Source organism: Neovison vison, chromosome X (genome assembly GCF_020171115.1).
Source record: "Neovison vison isolate M4711 chromosome X, ASM_NN_V1, whole genome shotgun sequence".
Lineage (NCBI taxonomy): Eukaryota > Metazoa > Chordata > Mammalia > Carnivora > Mustelidae > Neogale > Neogale vison.
The window spans coordinates 104,835,745-104,856,095 of NC_058105.1; the positions used below are offsets into that span (position 1 = coordinate 104,835,745).

The following is a 20,351-nucleotide window of genomic DNA, read 5'->3' on the forward strand; positions in this document are numbered from 1 at the left end:
GGATTTTTCTGGTTGTTCCCAACTCAGCATCCATGTGTACTGTGAAGAGCTCCTTTGATGCCCACTGTTTTTACTTGCGGTCTGGCCCAATGTTTGACAAGCTTCTCTTTGTACCCTTAAGAAAACTTCTCGTCACAAAACACTCTTCCTCCCACAGAGAACATCATCACTCTGAAGTGTTGATGAGAGAACAATTTAGCACCCTGTTTACTCAGAGTTTTGTCATATTTATGCAGTAGCCCTTTTAGAGTTCCTTGCAGAGGAATGCCTGTCTAGTTAGTAATGCTCCTGGTGCCTGTTGGCAAGAACAACAAAGGAAAATCCTTGAAACTGGGTCTCTTTATCTGATCCTCTGAACTTCCTTAGGAATCGAGAAAGGAAATATAATCAGTGCAAAACTCTGTCAAGACCTAGTCTTTGGCAGGTTTTGTATTTGTAGACTTGTTTTACATTGCCGCATTCCTAGGATTATAAATTGTCTTGTTCTTTGTGGGTTTCTGGATTCAAATACTGTTGATGTAGAATGTTTAGTATCAAGATGAGTCATTTGTTATCATAGACTTATTCCACATGTATTTGGTGTGTCACTTTTTTTCAAATCCCCTGCTCACTATCTATTGTAAATTATTAATGCCGCTGGTCATTACTTTCTGTGGGAATCGAAATCCCATTAGAATGTCAGAAGTCGAAGCTATAGAAAAACATTTTTCACTTTTCTTTTCTCTAAATCAGGATGTTTGTGAAAGAGGTAACTTATATTTTCTTTGGATATCATTACAGATTAATGATAACATTTTATAGCAAAATATCGATGTGTCTTATACTCTTAAAGCAAAAATATGTAGTCATTCTCAAGCACTTTGGTGGAGGGGTGTGTGGTTTTCTTATAGGTAAAATTCCAAAACAATCCACACAGGTAGTTAGGGACTGCAGACTCACTCCCCAAAGCAATTTTCACACCCATGGGAGTGGATCTTTGTTCCCCAAACCAGCTGGGCAGCATAACAAGGGCAACTGGCTCTCAGGCCTAATTAATAAAATAATGTTCCATATGCGGCGAAGTGTTATAAATAATTAAAGCTCAAACATGTCTTCGCAAATACAAACGGACCCAATTTTTATATCTTTTGCATACATTATTCCAGCTTTTACGGTTCCTCATTATTTGCCTCACCAGACTGACTCGTTTTCAATTAGTGTGCATTATTCTGATCCAGATATATTTTTAAAACTGACTTCCTTTGTTTTACTTGAGCAGTCACTAAAGTGATATTTATTACTTGTCTACGTCTGTGATTAACCTAGAGAGAGTTTTAAAGGAGCAAATCATAGTGGGAAATTTCTAAGGAGAACTGCAATAAACCATGAGCTTACTTAACTCCCTTCATCCGACCCCCAAATCCAAATGGAGATTAGGTCTTGATTATAAGAACACTGTAGGTAATGACTTCTTGTTTGCATTTGTACTAATGAAACTGTTTGTCATTAGGCTTTCATCTTTCAATTTAAAAATCTCTGTAATTCCTTCCCTTGAGACCGCTAAGGACACTTTCACAGCTTCCTGAGCTTTTCTGGTTAAGATTGAGATGGAAGTAATCAATACATACATTATTAAAACAGTGGACAGAAAGCCATTATTGCGTGGAAGCTGTTGACAAATGAAAAGGCCTGAATAAAGTAGTTTACTTGTTCATTTGTCAGGTCGTATATTATGCACGTTCGATTTCCTCAGAAGTCACCACAAAGTGAGGGAGAGGTTCAGAAATTCAATAAAATTATCCTGAAATCATGCTGTTGATTATACATTTATTTAAGCTAATTCTGTTATCAATGCTGGCCTGCTTCCTTTGGGTGCATTTTAGCATGTGTGTCAGCTTGATGAGTTCCCTGTGTTTTCTTTCCACACAAATAGAATACATCTTTGGGTGCCATTTGTGAATGTTAAGATTCAAGTCAGCTCTGTATTTTAAAAAATGTTCCCTAGCACCTCTGAAAAACAACAAAAAAAGGTTGTGATAGGGTAATTCATTCGATGACCTGGCCTCTTAGAGTTTCTAACCAAGTTTGGTTCACCTACAAATTCACTTTGAGTTTTATTTCCTCTAAGCTGTCTGCTTCACTATGTTGGAGCAAATGGACAAATTGACATCCTTTTTTTTTTCTCAACCAAGCCAAACTTCATTCCTTAAAAAGGTTAAGAAAAGCAGCAAACTCATAGCAAGACTGATAAAGAAAAAAACCCCGGAAAATAAAATTGACAGTATCAGGTGGAGATGAGGAAAACATGACTATGGAGCTTACAGATGTTAAGATAATAAAACATCTCAAAAGTAACTTCTCACTAATAAATTTCAAAATTTAAATAAAAAGCACAAATTTTCTAAAAATAAAACATTCAGCTAAATCAAGAAAAAATTAGAAATCTGAGTATTACTTTGGAAATAGACATCTTTTTGATCTATTCTTCATCCCTAATAGAGTAAGCTACTTTTGTGTAAGTTTCATATTTTATGCAGTCATATTTAGGAATGCTGAATAGAAAAGATTTTAAAATTATTTTTAGAACTACATTTCTAGGCATTTGAGGGAGTCTTCTGAAAACTAGCTATATCATCAAAACTTGAGAACGGAGCCATCTAGGATTTGCCACTTTTCTTTAATGAGTATAATAAAATAAAATGTGAATAATTTACAAATTAAGTTCCCTGCCAAAGTCCTCTTTCTAACCACATCAAAACATTGATATTTTGAAAAATATTCTTAAAATAATATTTGTATTGGACTTTGCCTTTACAGAACACTTTTACACATTCATTTAATTTTGAATGAAGCCCTCTGATCATTTTCTGTGTATTTCCTTTTTCCCAAAAAATTATTTTTGGAAAAACTGTGCCATAACTCAGACTCCTAGAGGGTATTGATTCTTTCAGCACTTATTTATTGAGGGCCTACCCTATGCTGGGGCTGAGGATACAGAAGTGAAAAAAATGAGACTGCCTACAACAGACCTTCAGATTTTCCTGAGCGAAATATGAAGGAGACCAATAAATTAACATATAAACTCCTATCAATTCAGTGCTATAAAGAGAAAATCAACAAAACAGAAATAGAGAAAGAATGAGAGGTAGTGACCAACCCAAGGAGGTTGTTATTCATTTGCACAAAGGTCTGAGTGACTGAGCCATGCAAAGACCTTGAGCGAAGAATATTTTAGGCAGAAGGAGCAACTAATGCAAAAATCCAGATGTAAGAACAGGTTTGGTGTGCTCAAGGAATAACTAGAGGGGCTAATGATACATTGTAGAGAGTGGCAAAAGCCAGATGATTATTGGTGTTATCTGCCACAGTTTGGAGTCGCTTTTGTTTTGTGCATGATGAGACACCCCTGGAGGACCATAAGCAGGGATGATGTGATCTGGTTTTATGCATCCTAAAGTTGACTTTGGCTGCTCTATGGAGAATTGACAGGAGGAGGAGCAGAACTGAAAGCAGGGAGAAAGTTGGTAGGGTGTTGAAGTCATTTAGGAAGGAGATGATGATGACTTGGCTTAGAGTGGAAATGATAGACTTTGTGAAAGATCATTTGACCCAAGATCTATTTTGAAGGTATTGCTGATAGAACTTACAATAGATGAGATATGGAATATGAGAGAAAGTGAAGAGTCAAGGATGACTCTGAAGTCTCTGATTTGAACAACTGAGGAAATGATGATGCCATTTATGGACATGGGAAAGACTTTGAAATGATCATGGGTGAGGGCGTGTACGTAAAGCAAAACAAGGGTTACGTTTTGGGAATATATTGATAGACAGAGACAAATGGCATGATTCAGAAATTATTCACCACTTACACTTGACAATCTCAGACTTGGGCTGAGCCTCTTGAGAATGGATATAAATTAATTTGTCACAGGGTCTCCTAATAATCCAGTCATCTATACTCTTGCTTCAGAAGGAATTTCTAAAATTTAGGGTTTAGGTTCAATGACCTAAGACCTAATTCTCTAAGTGGCCATGAGAACAGATTGAGTTTTTCCAGTGATTTCTCAAGGTCAGCTGAGAACTTAACAACATTATTGTCAGTAGGAAGTGACTTCCCCAGTGGTTGTTGGAAGCAACCCAGGCCTACGATTGAGAGTCAAACAGCTGTTCAAGATGCTGCGTGGGCACTAAACTATTCCTCCATAGTATCACAGATCTGCAAGCAGGCTGCACTCTGTTCTAGCTCATGCCCTTGATCTCAGAGAACACAACTTTTAGCTCAAAGTAATTCCAAAAAAATAAATCTGACCAAGGAGTCGGTTAACCACATCTTCCCCGCCAAACACTCAAAAATGTTTTCTCACTGAATACAGTTAGATTTTTAACAATAATTTCAGGCTTGAAATGTATCCATTTATCTTTCAATTTTTCTTGAAATTGATTCAGTCTCACTTATAAATTGCTATTGTTCATGTTGTTGACTCTCTGAAACAATAGATGTATCTGATGCAGCCATCCATTGTCTTTACTGTTAAGTAGACTGGAAATGGATGATGATATAGTCAAACTCTCAAAACTAATGAGTGGAAGGGTAGTTGTGAGAGGTTGAGGAGAAGATGAAATGGAAACTTGCTATTCAATATGAAGTGTCAGTTGTGCAGGAGGAGTAAGTTCTAGAAATCTGCTGTACAGCCTAGGACCTAGAGTTAACACTCCTGTATTGTGCACTTAAAACTCTCTTAAGAAGACAGATCTCATGTTAAGTGCTGTTAGCACAATAAAAAAAAAAACAAGATGATTTGACCTTTTCTTTATATCCCATATGCTCAATTTGTATAACCTCTCTAATGCCAGCTATTTCAAATGATTATTAAGGGAATCCTTCGTCTTTTGTTTTGTTGTTGTTGTTGTTCTGTTCTTTCAAATTTCTTTCTTCCATGGATCCCTGTGAATTTACCTTAGATTCTTACAGGCAAAATTCCTGTGACTCCAGTTAACCACATTTCTGGATTTTGCCCTTTTCTATAGACCCCAGCATCCAATAAATAAAGTATTAGTGATGTGTTTGAGACTCAATAAATATGGTAAGGAATGTCATTTTGGTGACAGAATATATTCAACTTTCTTATCAGAAATAAAAACACTATAAGAAGCATATAGAAAAAGTAGAAATAATATGGAAACTAGCATGATAATATAGGATGACACTGACCATTTTGTAGACATGACTGTGTTAATGTCCTTGTCCTGTGCCCACTCAGGAACCATTTGTTGAGTGCATGGCTCCATTGGGATCACTATAAATTGTAGAGTCTGTCTAGTGTTCTCTCATCTCTTAGCTAATGCTTCAGACTAGAGGAAAAACCCCAACCAGCAGTTCAGACTATTGAATTTGTGAATGTGTATGCATGAATATCTCCTCCAGGGAAGAAATCACTACGATTAAGAAGGCAGAGCTAATAGGGCCTCCTCTTGAGGAAAATCCACTCAAGTAACTCAAAGGTTACACTCAACTTTGGATCTGACACTAAAGAATAGGCTCAAAATAAGAGCTCTCACTTCTTCCCAATTGACAGCATTTAACTTTTTCTCTAATAATTCACGAGCCCACGCTTTCACCCCCAAGCATGTTCTGCATCTAAATCAAACTGGCTTCCATATAACACACTCTGGTTTTCTAACTGGGTGTTCTCTTATGTATTCAACAATATTTACTATCCACTGTGTGCCAAGCTGTTCCTATAATTTTTATCATTAGTAACGATGCCTAGAAGAGACTATCTCCAACTGCCACCATGTAACAGGCCCATGGCCAACTAATTGACCTAAATGACCTAAACATGTTGATTACAGAACATTCAAACTGGGGCACCTGGATGGTACAGTCAGTTAAGTGTCCGACTCTTGGTTTCAGCTCTCATTGTGATCTCAGGGATGTTATCTTGAAGTCATGACATCGAGCCCCATATGGGGTTCAGCATTCAGTGCAGAGTCTGCTTAAGATTCCGTCTCCGTCTGCCCCTCCCCAATTTAAATAAATAAAATAATTAATTAAAATATATATTCAAACCAGATGTTAGAACTTTGATAAGGTGTTTAGCAAACCCCCACATTTTAAGAAACAAGGCCATGAAGGCTCAGGGAGATCTTACGTCTGGTTCTAGATCACCCAGCCAAGTTTTGGCCCAGCCCAGACTTGAACTTCCCAGTCAGCTGCCACAGTCCTTTCTAAACCGCTTAATCTGCCTCGCGGGTTGATTCTGTCAAGTTCTGCTGACACATGTGAATAACGTATAGCTATTCTGTGAGATTTCATTCTGAATAACACAAATACAGACTTGCCCCTTCAGGGGAATATAGGTAAATTTCAGCTCCATGGAAACTGCCCATGGTTGAAAGAGACCTGTGTCTTGAATAGCAAGGGCTTCTACTTACATCCTTAGTAATAGGACCAGTATCTCTAGGTGAAAGCAGTATAGCTTGTCAATCAAAAATGTCAGTCCCTGGGGCTCCTGGGTGGCTCAGTTGGTTAAGTGGCCTACTCTTGTTTCAGCTCCGGTCGGGATCTCCAGGTCTTGGGATCGATCTCCGCATTGGGCTCCGCACTCAGCTCGGAGTCTGCTTCCGATTCTCTCTCTCCTTCTCCTGCACCCCATCAAAATAAATAAATGAATCTTTAAAAAAAGAAAAAAGTGTCGGTCCCTGAACCCAGAGTTCTCATCCTGCCCTTCTTTTCTCTGAGGTACATCAAGCACATCAGTAACTCACCCTGCCTCCCCTCTACATGTGGTTCTAAGTTACTTCTCATTAGAGTATTAATAGGTATTGGAGGTAATATTCACCCTGTTTGGTTTTTTCCTATAAGCAGGAGATGCAGGAGAAAAAAAGTCAAATAATTAGTGACTCAGTTCTTTTCTACTACTTTCAAGTTTTTAAAATTTCTCACTTGCTTCATGGCCATTGGGATTTGCCACTTATGTGTCTTTCAAATTATTATAATTCGAAGAGCCTTCATTTTTCACCATCATTCACCTGTAGCCTAGCTTAAGAATTTCAAGATTTGGATTCTAAGTGACTAATGAACTAATGGCCTTAGGTAAATCCTAACTTATCTGTACTTCAGTCTGCATTGGTAAAGCATTCACAGTACAATAGTATCACCACAAATACACCTATTCAACCAAACTATTGACTCCTTAAGGACAAAGATCCAGTTCCTACATCTTCCCTATCTTATACATAATAGGTTCAAAATTAATATTTTTCTATTAGCTAATTAATTTGCCAACAGTCAGTCACCCGGTTGGTTAGTATTTGTGATATATAAATACTGTCTATCAGGGGCACCTGTCTCGGTCAGTTGGTACAGCATGCAGCTCTTGATTTCAGGGTTGTAAGTTCAAGCCCCATGTCAGGTGTAGAGATTGCTTAAATAAATAAACTTAAAATAGTAAATATCATCTATCAGATCATTTTACCTTAAAATAAATGAATTTACCTTGGGATGTCCCTCTAGTATAATTTTGTTGTGCACACTTCATATAAATTATTCTGTGAAACTTAAGAAGCTGAAGGAAAAATGTCAAACTGGTATGCCTTATTTTTTTTCTTGTTTATAAGACAGAATGTTACTTTCTTTTCACAGAGATGCCCTAAGTCTTTAATAGTTGCTTCTGATTCTTCTACATCATTGTTTTAGGCCCTGATGGAGAAGAGGATGTGTTTTAAAGAAAATAATTTTATCTGTTTGAAAGATTCTAGAAGTAAATATCTTAACGTGTAAACACTGACATCTAACTAATGTAAAGACTATTCTGTATGTGTGTGGAAGGGGAGCTCTATATCTGATACCTTTGTTACATCAGCACATGAATGAACCAACTTGTCCAATTTAAAATATTAAGCATATCCTCTGGGGCAAAATCAGTATAGCACATCATATAGACATCACTCAAATACACTTTCTTTGAGAGACAAGACAGTTATGAAAGAGTTAAGGCTCTTGACATTGAATGTTCTTATTTTTGTTTAAAAAATGTCTCCATTTCCCTTCCTCTTAAAATGCAATGAACTGTCATACTGTGCAGGTTATGGTAAGTCGCTTAGGTACGGAAAAACTGATTTTCCCTTATTTTAAAGCAGAATCTTCAGTGGTTTTGTCATTGTTGTCTTTGTTTTTGCACTTACTGTGTGAGCCTTTCTCTTTTAGGGGTGCCTGGGTTACTTAGGTGGTTCAGTGTCCAACTCTTGATTTCAGCTCAGGTCATGATCTCAAGGTCATGGGATCAAGCCCCACATTGGGCTCTGTGCTCAGCATGAGTGTGCTGTCCCTCTCCCTCTGTTCCTTCCCCCACTCCTCCATCTCTAAAATAAATAAATAAATAAAATCTATTTTTTTAAAGCCTATCTCTTTCAAACTCCTTGCTACAAGGACCATTGATACTTTTTACCTAGAACAGTGGCTTGTACAGATAGATGCTCAAAATCTGTTAAATGAACAAATGGAAGAAGACATTTCCTTCTAACCATGCTTAAAATGACATATTCCTATTTATGGCTTTTTCCATGACATATTCCTATTTATGGCTTTTTCGATATGGAGAGAAACATTATCATTTTCTTTATCTTCTGATTGTCTTGAACCAACTATTTCTCCTTTTATTCCTGGGGTTTTTAACCTTTTTTATACTTCATGTACATGTTCCCAAATGTTGAAGATAGAGCACATAACCTTCCCTTCCATCCACTTTCTTTTCTTAATTTCAGACAACGATGTGAAAATAATGGTGCTTATGTCTTTGTAATGACAGAACTTCCTTTGTCTTTTCTTTAGACTCGTTTTAATCCTCAGTGACTCATATTTAAGAAATGAACTGTGCAGCTGTGATGGTGCTGAGCCCTTGGCAACAACTCGAGGGGCAAACAAGTGGTCTCTCACAATGGGTGTTCGCTCACAACAATGGAGCTGCATCATCAAAGAGTGTCTTAGACTTTGTCAATTTGATGAGACCTTTAAGATCTGTTTCCTTATATTACAGGCCTTACTCCAAAAATCCTCTTCTCTTTCCCCAGTCTAGGTCTTTAATAGATTCCTCTCTGCTATGGTAACTAACTGTCCTGGTTTGCGTGAGATTGTCCTGGTTTTAGCCTTCAAAGTTCCACTTCATGAAGCACTGCCCAGTCCCCGACAAACCAGGATGGTCAGTTACCCTACTGCTAGTTCCTATCTTCTACCCTGTGTGCAAATGATTCCCATCCTAAAAAGAACATGTTTTCCTTTTACATTGTAATCTGCTCTGTCTTCCTTCCTATCTTTCTTTCCCTGTCAGAAAAAAAAATATGTTGCACGGTGTTCATCTAAAATACTTATTCCTTCTCCTCCCACTCACTCCTCCACTAAACCTACTTTTGAGGCAACTGCCCTCCACTGAAATTGCTCTCACCAAGTCCGATGAACACTTCTCAGTGCCCATCTTGTTGTTGTGTCATGGTTGGAAGCTCTCAGTCACTTTCTTCCTCTCCCTTCCATGGTTCTACACTTATCATATCCCCCAAGCTTTCTACCTGTCCATTCCATTCTTTCTTGGAATCTCAGGGATCCAGGTCCTCTGTCTGCCCATAAATTTTATATACACTCCAGATTTTTCTCTTTAGCCCACTCCAACTGCCTGAACAGTCTCATCTAGTTAGGTAATTGTAATCCTTGTTTCTATGCATAATCATAGGCACTCAGTGGATGTTACTGAGAAAATGGCTCCTGAATCTCCTTTTCTTCTCCTCAATCATCAGGATTTGCTATTTATTTCCTTCTGGAAGGAATGGTACCTCTTCAAACTGAGGATATCACATCCTCTTACTCTGTTCTCCAAATGGATTCCCCCCTCATGTTAGTACTGGGTTTTGAATATTCATCTTCATTAATTTTATCCTGACTGTACACATGAGGTATTCTGGATCAGTGTTAGGTAACTAAAAGAAATCAGAGATAGATTTCTTTTAGTTACCTAACAGGGAATATCAATGCCACTCCCCCATCCCAGCCTTTGCCATGGAAAATGTTCCTACATGGCTAGCTGCATATTGCCAAGTCCAGAGACCAGGAAGAAAGATTTTCCTTTCTTATAAAGGGGAAGGAGGTCTTTTATTCCAGAAAGGGTCCCCTTCTCCTCTTGAAAGGGTCTCCTTAGATTCATCAAAGGCCTGAGTACTAACTCCAACTTCTCCAGAAGCCAGATAGCCCCACATGCCTTAGATTTTACAAACTAGGAATGTCACCAAGGTCTTGGCTTTTTTCTCCCCCCAAACTGTAAATTCCTAAAGGGATAGCCACTCCAGTCTTGCTGATAGCTTGGAGCTGAACCTGGGACCTTACTCTGGGCTCTAACCATTTGGTCCTATTAGATGGGAGAAATTAACTAGACACATGACTGCAGATCTAGTTCCCATGGTATGGGAAGGTTCTCAAGAGCCAGAGGTTTTTATAGGCATGCTGAGAAATCTGAGAGTGTTTATTTCTTCACATGTAGGTTAATTGCTTCCAGCATCCATTCATTTCCCCAACCTAGAAACTAGAAGTCTTCCTTGCTCCTTCCTTTTTGTGTTCATTCACCAAATTCCTACACCTCTTCACACTAAAAATTTCCCTACTTTATCCCTCTATCCTTTTTTTTTATTATTTTTATTTATTTATTTATTTATTTATTTTTTTGGTGCCTACTACCCCTGGGTCAGATCCTCATAATCTTTCACTAAATTCATACAGTTGCCTCCTAATTGGTCTAAGTGCATTCTTACCCTTCTCAAATACTTAATCTGTATTTATACCAGGGACATCTATTTGAAACACACACATGCCCATGCCACTCCGCTGCTTAAATTCTCTCAAAGTTTCCTGAGTTCCTGCAAGAGAATACCTAAACTTCTTAGCAATTCAGAGATTGAGCTTCAGTTTCTGAGTTAAAGGTCAAATATAGTTTAAGATAATGACACTGTCTTACTTCATCTCTGGATATGTCCTCTCCTTGTACTTTATGTTCTAGAAACCTGGCCTACTTGAGATAACTACACATGCCACACTATATTATGTTCTTTTGTCTTCATACCTGTATTATCATCATTTTTCTTCCTCTTCCTCTAACCTGCATTTCCAAGGCTAACTCGTGTTCGTGCTTAAGAATTCTTTATGGGGTGCCTGGGTGGCTCCATTGGTTAAGCGACTGCCTTCAGCTCAGGTCATGATCCTAGAGTCCCAGGACTGAGTCCTGCATCGAGCTCCCTGCTATGCAGGGAGTCTGCTTTTCCTGCTGACCTCTCCCTTCTCATGCTCTGTCTCTCATTCTCTCTCTCTCTCTCTCTCTCTCTCTCAGATTAATAAATAAAAATCTTTCAAAAAAGAATTCTTTATGAATAGTATCTTCTCTAGGAAGTGTTTCCCAATTTCCTTTCCCATATTGTGTAAACCTATAACACTTTCTACACTGTGCTGAAATTAGGGGTGCCCAGGTGGCACAGTCAGTTAAGCACCCCACTCTTGGTTTCAGCTGACGTTGTGATCTCAGGGCAGTGATCTCAGAGTTGTGAGTTCGAGCCCCACTTCAGGCGCCCTACTCAGTGTGGACTTTTCTTGAGATTCTCTCTCCCTCTCCCTCTACCCCTCCCTGATTGTGCTTTAGCTCTCTAAAATAAATAAATAAATCTTTAAAAATAAACAAATTATTTATGTGTTTGACTCTTCTACTTATACAAGTTTCTAAAGGGGAAGAGTTGTTTTGCGTTCAACTTTTTTCTAGTTTCTGATACAACCACTGACACGTAGTAGTTTAACAGAGGGAACAGTTATTTTTATAATGTCAGAGTCCAGTTCCTCCTATGGAGGAGATAGTAATTTTCTTGAAATTGGAAAGATTAGATGTATGAGCAAGAGTTGTGTATACATACACACGTGTGTGTGTGTGTGTGTCTGTGTATATGCAGATATATGTGTGTATATGCACAGACACATACACACACAGATTTCAAATGAAATATTGGAGAATCAGCCTTACGTGTAAGCCGAGTAAATAGTCCACCTACTTTGTATGGTAATACCTACTCTGTATTATTTCAAGGACACCAAATTATCTCACTGTACGGATACTGCATCCCCATCCACAGACTGAATCCTAATATTTCACTTATAGAATGTTATTATTTCAATTCAAACATTTTACCTCTCTTTACTGAATTATAACTAAACTATGGAAGACGAATCATTTTGCAAAGTATCGACCTCAGGATTTTTCTGAATGATGAGGATTATATTTGTAAATATGTCATATAATAGAGTTCTGGAGCATTACTACAACATGACTTATCTGAAGTTCAAGGGAAATACAGCTGAATTTTCCCTCAGGGCTTAATGTCATTAGGTAACATTGCTAAAAATAGGGCAGAATTGAAAAAGGATATGAATAATTAAGTACTAGCACAGGGTAATTATTATTATTGTTGCTGTTGCTTTTACATTGATCAATTAATGGTTATGTGATACTTAATACTTTCATTAACATCCTCATTTCTGAGACGGCAGTCTGGTCAATGAGTATCTTCAATGGTTTTCAAGTATCTGTTAATTTATTCTAGCCTCACATGATGTCTCACAAGCCTTAGTGATCAATGATGTACAAAGTTTATTGTTTTCACTCTGTTTCTACTGTGTTCGTTTTCTCCCCTCTTCTCATCCAGAAGCTTCCTGAAGGCAGAAACTATGTATTTTGCTTTCCTTTTAATTCCCTGTATCAGTGAAGATTACAGATTAGAGATTAAAACTGATAACTAACCTAGAGACCAACTGTAGACCTGCCCTTTTATAGAAACCTAGTCCCACAATTCCTACATCCAGTATACCTCAAAACATTTCTACCATTCTTAAAGAAGTCACAGTGGGTAAGGTATTGGGTATTTTTCAGAAGTACTGAGTTTTTACATAGTTTACTGTTAACATTTCATTTTATTTGTTGTCAGATATTTGACAGAATTAGCTGGTGGTTATGAATTAGATTGGTTGTATATTTCAGTACAACCTAAGTTCTTCTAAATGGCCCTTCAGACTCCCTGTGTTCTGGATAACCATTCTTTTGGGTGTGTGAAGTATTCATTAGCCCTGCTAGTGTTCTGCAAATGTGTATTTTGCAACTTTGGCTTCAGATCTCAGGTTTGGCAGTCAGGTTGTACAAATAAATCACTCTTATCCTAATGAAAAGACATTAACATATCTTAGAAGTCCCCCCCATGCTCTTCAGAATAGCTTTAGACACACAATGGCTTCCTGATTAACAGAAAGATCCATACAGCCTTCTTTATCATATTGTGACTATCGACTTAGAAATAAAGGAGATAGGAATTGACCTGGGAATTTCATAACCAAGTTCTGAACACCCAGGATTAATTTTGAGAAGAATGCCACAAGCCAAATAAGCATTTCTTTTCATCTCATTTCACAGGCCTTCAAGAGGGAATTGAAAACGAAAGAACCTGTAATCATGAGTACTCTTGAGACTGTACGAATATTTCTGACAGAGCAGCCTTTAGAAGGACTAGAGAAACTCTACCAGGAGCCCAGAGGTAATTGAATGTGGAACTGTAATAACATATTGATAGAAGGATCAGTGGTGACAGAGAGACCCATCCATTCTTATTACCAGGGTCTGGATAGCTCTCATATTTTCTAAGTTAAATAGAATCGATTCAAATTAAACATAGATGTTGAAAAAGAAAAAGGAATCATAAACCACCATGCCTAAATTTGTTTGCACATTCATAAATAAACAGTAAAAGAGATTAATTAGTGATCAGTTATTGAAACATTTAAAAAATAATAAACAAAAGAGGGTATCTGTGTGAAGGAATGCTATTGTTGCAAAGACTACAAGCTAATTTTCAATTTTAGAGCCTGACCGAAGTAAATTAGAGCTTGTGGTATGCATTTCTTTACTCAGTAGCTTAAATCAACCTTGAATTATCTGAATGATAGAAGGTAGAATAGATAAACTCAGGAGGACAGACTTGAGATGAGCTGGACACTATCAAAATTTATGCCAAAGTGTAAACAACTTTACACAATCAGCAGGTTGGCCTCTTGTTAGACTGTACTCTCTTTCTTCCAGGATGACCTTTTCAACAATGTGTTGTTGTTGTTGTTGTTGTTTTTAACAAAAGTGGTTGTGGCCTAAAACCTTGTCATATTACCAATTTAGAGCTGCCTCCTGAGGAGAGAGCTCAGAATGTCACACGGCTCCTACGAAAGCAGGCTGAGGAAGTCAACACCGAGTGGGAAAAATTGAACCTGCACTCGGCAGACTGGCAGAGAAAAATAGATGAGGGCCTCGAAAGACTTCAGGAACTTCAGGAAGCAACAGATGAGCTGGACCTCAAACTACGTCAGGCCGAGGTGATCAAGGGATCCTGGCAGCCTGTGGGTGACCTCCTCATTGACTCTCTCCAAGATCACCTCGAAAAAGTCAAGGTAACATCTATTGCTTTGCTTCAGAGCCTTTGAGACACTCAAAAGAGCTTCTAATCTGAACTTGAGTGCAGTATTTTCTTCTCACCAAGTTAAAAATAGCGCTCTTAAGCTTTAGAAATCAGTCTGTCTTTCACAAATTCAAAAATCATCTTGGATGTGCTATTTAAGAGGAGATAGTGATCTAATCATTTCTGTCTTTAGTAATGTGGAATGAAATATTAAAAAGTTACAGGGTGAAACAATCAAATTTTGCTATTAGGAAATGAATTTAAGCGTTTGTATTAAGATGATCTGATTTGTGTGTGTGTGTGCATGTGCGCATGCGCGCACGCATATATATATATATATATATATATATACACACACAGACACACACACACGCATACGCATTCTCAGCAAAACTTAGTATCAGAAGGGGAAAATACAACACTTAATCAAGATCCAAGAGTCTAGGCTTTGGCCTTTGTGCTAATGAAATCATATGACGTGGGTGAGTTATGGTACTGTGAATTGAAGCTGTTACTGCTGCCCTTCCCTTAGAAGGCAATGTATATAATACAATTTTGAGTCATAATAGTCCACTGCAGATATTAGGAAATATCATTATATATTTGGAATAGTGTCCCCAAGACCAAAGTTAAATGCCCTTGTGGCACATAGATGATAAATATATTTATAAAGAAAGAATATACATATTTAGGAGTATCATTTTGAAAATCAGCACATTGAAAACATGTTTTGTTCACTCATCTAGCATCAGAACTAACAAAAGTCTTCCCAGGTTTAAATTCAAAAGAAGTGAATTTCTGGGGCACCTGGGTGGCTCAGTGGGTTAAGTCTCTGCCTTCAGCTTGGGTCATGATCCCAGAGTCCTGGGATGGAGCCTCGCATCAGGCTCTCTGCTTGGCATGGAGCCTGCTCCCCCCTCCCCCGCCTGCCTCTCTGCCTGCTTGTGATCTCTGTCTGTCAAATAAATAAATAAATAAATAAATAAATAAATAAATAAAATCTTTAAAAGAAAAAAAAAAGTGAATTTCTGACCTGCACTTGGCATGTTTGCCGGCAGCCTCATTCTGGTAGGTCTCCTCTCCCTGGCCCTCCGTGGCATTTTTCCATCCACATTCTTCTTCCTTTATTTTCCTCAATTCTGAAACTCTCCCCACCCTTTAGATGTTGGCACACCCAAGTTTCTAAACTTAGCTCAAGGCCTTTTGTATTGTGTAAACGCTCCCAGTGTGAAGTGGAGAGGATGGTGACAAGTCTGTTTCCGGGCAGGATCTCTTTGCCAATCTCCTCACCCAAATGTCATTAGAATCCAGATGCAGCCCTTCTGAAAAGAAGGTCATTCATTCTCATGTCTGTCCATTCCCCTGCTGCTGTCCCCTTTTTACATGCCCTTTCTTCTGTGTTTCCAATGTCAAGTTGCTCAGGCTTCACACTTGCGTTCCTTCCTTAAATCCTTCCACATTTTTACTGATTGCACTTGGCTACTCATCTTACCTCTGAATATATCTTTTCTATCTTCTCTCCTCTTTTCAACCGGTGTCTTGTTCTAGCCCTCAGCATGTGGTATTCAGATTATTATATCATACTTCTTTAAATCCCGCACCAATCCCATTTTTAATCCCATGTTCTGGCATATCATAAAGACTACATTTTCTTCCTTCTTTTTTTTACGTTTGTATTTAAATCCCAGTTAGTGAACATACAGTGTCATATTAGTTTCAGGTGTACAATAGTGTGATTCAGCACTTCATACAACCCCTGGTACTCATCACAACAACTGATAAACACTGCATTTTAAACATTTGGTTAATGAATGAGTGCATGAACAGTTTCTTTATTGGATGTCTCCATTACCCATCCTTTTCCAGCTCTAGCCCAAACCCGTCATGGGAGACTGCATGCCTGAGAACAAAGTCCCAGGAATGAAGGGGGCAGATGGCCCTTTTCTTCCTAGCCCTGGTTGAAATTCCCAGTTGTGACTCCCACCCTTCAGGCTATTCCATGCACTCTGTCCCTAGCATCCCTTTACCCAAGTATGCCAGCTTTTCTCCTAAATCTTTGCCTTTGCCAATGCTCTTCTCTTGGCCTGGATTACCCTCACCTTATGTGCCTGGTGATCTCCTACTCAGCCCTCAAGGCCCAGCTCAAATGGCTTCCATCTTTATAGTTTGTCTTCCCACTGAACAGAAAAATGGCCCCTAGTCAGTGTTTTCAGAGATCACCTCACATCCTTCAGCTGTCACGCTTACATTTCCCATGTATTGTCGCTGGTCACGTAAAGTAAGTTTCCCCAAAGGGTCATGCTGTGTATATTTTGAAAGCCCAGCTCCTAGCACAGCTTCCACAACATATGAAGGAATCTACTTCTGCTTCTTTGTTCGTTCACTCCACTCTTGTTTATGAGCCACCATACAATGTGCTATTACACGCAGTTGTGAATGAAGCAGACTTGGTCTTTGCTCATATGAAGCCTATGGTCTAATGTCAAACTGCTTTCATTAAATTAGTAGGTGGAGATTTCAAATTTTTCTTTTTAGATTTTTTATTTATTTGACAGAGAGAGATCACAAGTAGGTAGAGAGGCAGGCAGAGAGAGAGAGAGAAGGAAGCAGGCTCCCTGCTGAGCAGAGAGCCCGATGCGGGGCTCGATCCCAGGACCCTGGGATCATGACCTGAGCCGAAGGCAGCGGCTTAACCCACTGAGCCACCCAGGCGCCCAGTAGGTGGAGATTTAAGAGACGATTACAAATTTGACTGTATAGCTTGGAAAATCTCTTCCACCCTAACATCCTGCGACCTTATGTCTTACAATTAAAGGAATGGTTAACACTGCTGGCTACTTGGAAATTAAAATAATCTTTTGAAATGTATTGCCTTGTGTTTGTCCAGCATTAAAAATGGTACTTTTTTCAAAAATATAGGAACTGCCTTTTTTTAGAATCTGCCCCCAAAATGACAAATGAAGTTAAAAGAATGCCCCAAGGGATCCAAACTAGTTGATAAATTAAGTGGCCAAACCTGTAGGCTTTACAGGAGACATAAGGGATCCATTCTAAGCTGTATCTGCCACACAGGTGCCTTTGTAGTATTCTGAGTATGGATGGAATATGTATGCAGCATGATTCAATAACAAAAAAATCACTCCAAGTAGAACAGCTCCTGTATCAGCTGACCCTTACTGAAGCCTATTTGCATTTTTCCTTTCACTTCCCTTCTCTTAACTGGTCTTGATCCTAAGACAGAGTTTATTTCCCATACCTTCATTGGTAAGATGCTCACTCTGATCCCAATAACAACAAAACCTAGATGCACCCACTATTCCTTTCTAAAAGAGCTTATACATGCCAACGCTTCAGATAAATCCATTTTCTCTGTTGCTTCTCAACAACAGAAGATTTGGTTTAAAACTCTGAAGATTTGGTGGTGGTAGTTTACAGGGAGTGAATTTTATTAACTGAAACTTACTTTGAAAAGAAGTAGAAGAGTACTTAAAACCACTGTTCCCATTTTTCTAAACAGCAATTGAAGCCCTCGGAGGCTCCCTGCTGTAGGGAACTCCAAACTGATAGCTAGGCATGTAGCCAGAGAGCATTTTATTTCCCCACTTGAGTTCATTTTCACTACCCCTAGTGACTCTATTGTAATACCCACCTCCACTTTCCTCTTATGTGGTAAAGAAGTTACTATACAAGTTAACTGTGGCATGTGTTTTTCTGTGGGATTGAGCATTATGTCATTTCATTAGCAAATGTGGCTGTGCAATTTGGTGAAGGGATAAAACAGCAAAACAATGTCCTGGGACACTTTGGAAGTGGCATCGCTGCTGACTGATCATCTTCAGCACAGTGTACCTATCATCAATCCATAGACACGAATGCTGTGTCAGTATTGACTATTTAGCTCACTAAGAGAATCTCAACCTTCCAGATACAGCTTCCATAGGAATAACCCCTAGAATAAAATAAAAAATGTAAATGCCTCTTTATTTTTAAAATTCAGAATTTATACTGCTTGTCAAATATTTCAAGGACACAACCATGATTTCTCCTTTAACTGGAGATAACACCACTGCTTCTGTGACTGCACAAATATTCTTACTTTCCTTGCAGTAACGGGGAGTAGGAAGAGCTCCTTGAATTACTAGGTGACCTACTTAGATCTGTAAGTGAAATATATGCAGGTTTTAAGAAAGCAGAATGACTTTGGTTTTTTTTTTTTAAAGATTTTATTTATTTTTTCGACAGAGAGAGATCACAAGTAGGCAGAGAGGCAGGCAGAGAGAGAGAGAGGAGGAAGCAGGCTCCCTGCCAACGAGAGAGCCCGATGCGGGGCTTGATCCCAGGACCTTGGGATCATGACCTGAGCTGAAGGCAGAGGCTTTAACCCTCTGAGCCACCCAGGGGCCCCAAAAGCAGAATGACTTTGGAACCTATGGTCTACATATGACATTTTTGCTCTTGAAGACAACTCCCATATGAAAAAGTTGAGGAGTTGCTTTCGCTCCAAGTTTTCCTTTTTGTTCTAATCTACCCTGGTTTCTTTACACAGAGTGGTACATCATTCTTGAGCCAGGAATATTTCACTGCCCTTAGTTTGCCTGTCGCCTTGAAACACAGTTTTTCACACCATCACCATAATTAAACTCCCCCAGGCTGCCATTTGAGATTATGTGAATTTGTCGCAGCTATGTAGTTATTTCCTTTCTATTTTTTTTTTTTTGAGACTTTTAACTTACATTTCTTCCTGCGAAAGGTCAAGGACAGGGATTCTCTGAGTTTTTCCTTAAGTTCTCACGATGAGATGTTTGGATTAGATCTCTTTGGAATTATCCTTGAGAACAATGCAGCAACATGTGTAGTAGACCAGGGACTATAATGAAGCCACCATGCCATCCTGACTTATGTGTGTTTAGCATTCACATCTAAAAATGTAAGAAGATAATTGGCAAATGCATCTCTTCAAGCTCACCATCCTGAGTCCCTGTGGCTTGGTTTATTTGAGAAATTTGTCAATGAAATGCTATCTCGGACTTTGACACTGAGAAAAGCAAGTATGTTGCCTCCCAAGAGCAAATGTGAAATGTGATGTAACATAGTAGAAGCTTTCTGCCATGTTCACTCAACTCTCTCTTCCCTTATTGCTTTTCTTATCTTAACTCTGGTTCTAATGTTTTATTAGTTTTGCTTATATTTGTCATTTATATGAGCCAACTTTCAACGCTTTCTTGTATGTGAGTTTTAGTGAGAAAGCTTATAACCCATTCTGATAGAGTTGGGGATATATATAGGGCAGCCCTAAGAATGATTCAAAGTATGAATGGTCTCTCAACACTGACTAAAGAAATGATATCTCCAGGATGAACAAGGGTCACTGCCCATAACTGGAGAAGTTCCCTAATATTTTATTAATGGCTATAAACTGCAAATGAATTGCTCTGTGGAGGCTTTTGTTATTTTCCTACAAATGCTATGTGTATTAAGTAGACTTTAAGAAAAAAATACAAACGAAAAAGATGTAAACATTTATAAATCTGGGTTACATATGGAACTAGCACCTGTCATACAAAATAACCTGAGTTTTATCCTGGGTTTTTTTTTTAATCCCATTTTTTAAAGCATGTATCTGTGATGTTGAAGAGCATATGATTTGGCCTTTAATATCTTGGAATATTTCTACAAGAAGGCATATTATGGTAAAACCTCATTTGCATACTCTAAACGTGTTGCATTTATTTTTTAAAATAGAATGGTCATTGTGGGCTTTAATAGAGCTTAGAAACTAAAGCAGGGACTCGTCATTTTAAAAATCCTGACCAAATTATTTGTTCTGTGTACAATAAATTGTAAGTTAACGTTCCGGG

The 20,351-nt window shown here is 38.4% G+C and overlaps 1 protein-coding gene across 7 annotated transcripts in view; it reads left to right on the forward strand.

The window, feature by feature from the left end:
• The window catches only part of DMD (dystrophin), a 1,990,807-nt gene that overhangs the window by 1,635,489 nt on the left and 334,967 nt on the right, over nucleotides 1–20,351 (forward strand). For all 7 annotated transcript variants that reach the window (XM_044235639.1, XM_044235638.1, XM_044235634.1 and 4 more), the window contains 2 exons: nucleotides 13,464–13,584; nucleotides 14,217–14,485. In XM_044235639.1, coding sequence (XP_044091574.1) covers nucleotides 13,464–13,584; nucleotides 14,217–14,485 — 390 coding nt within the window. The remainder of the gene's footprint in view (nucleotides 1–13,463; nucleotides 13,585–14,216; nucleotides 14,486–20,351) is intronic.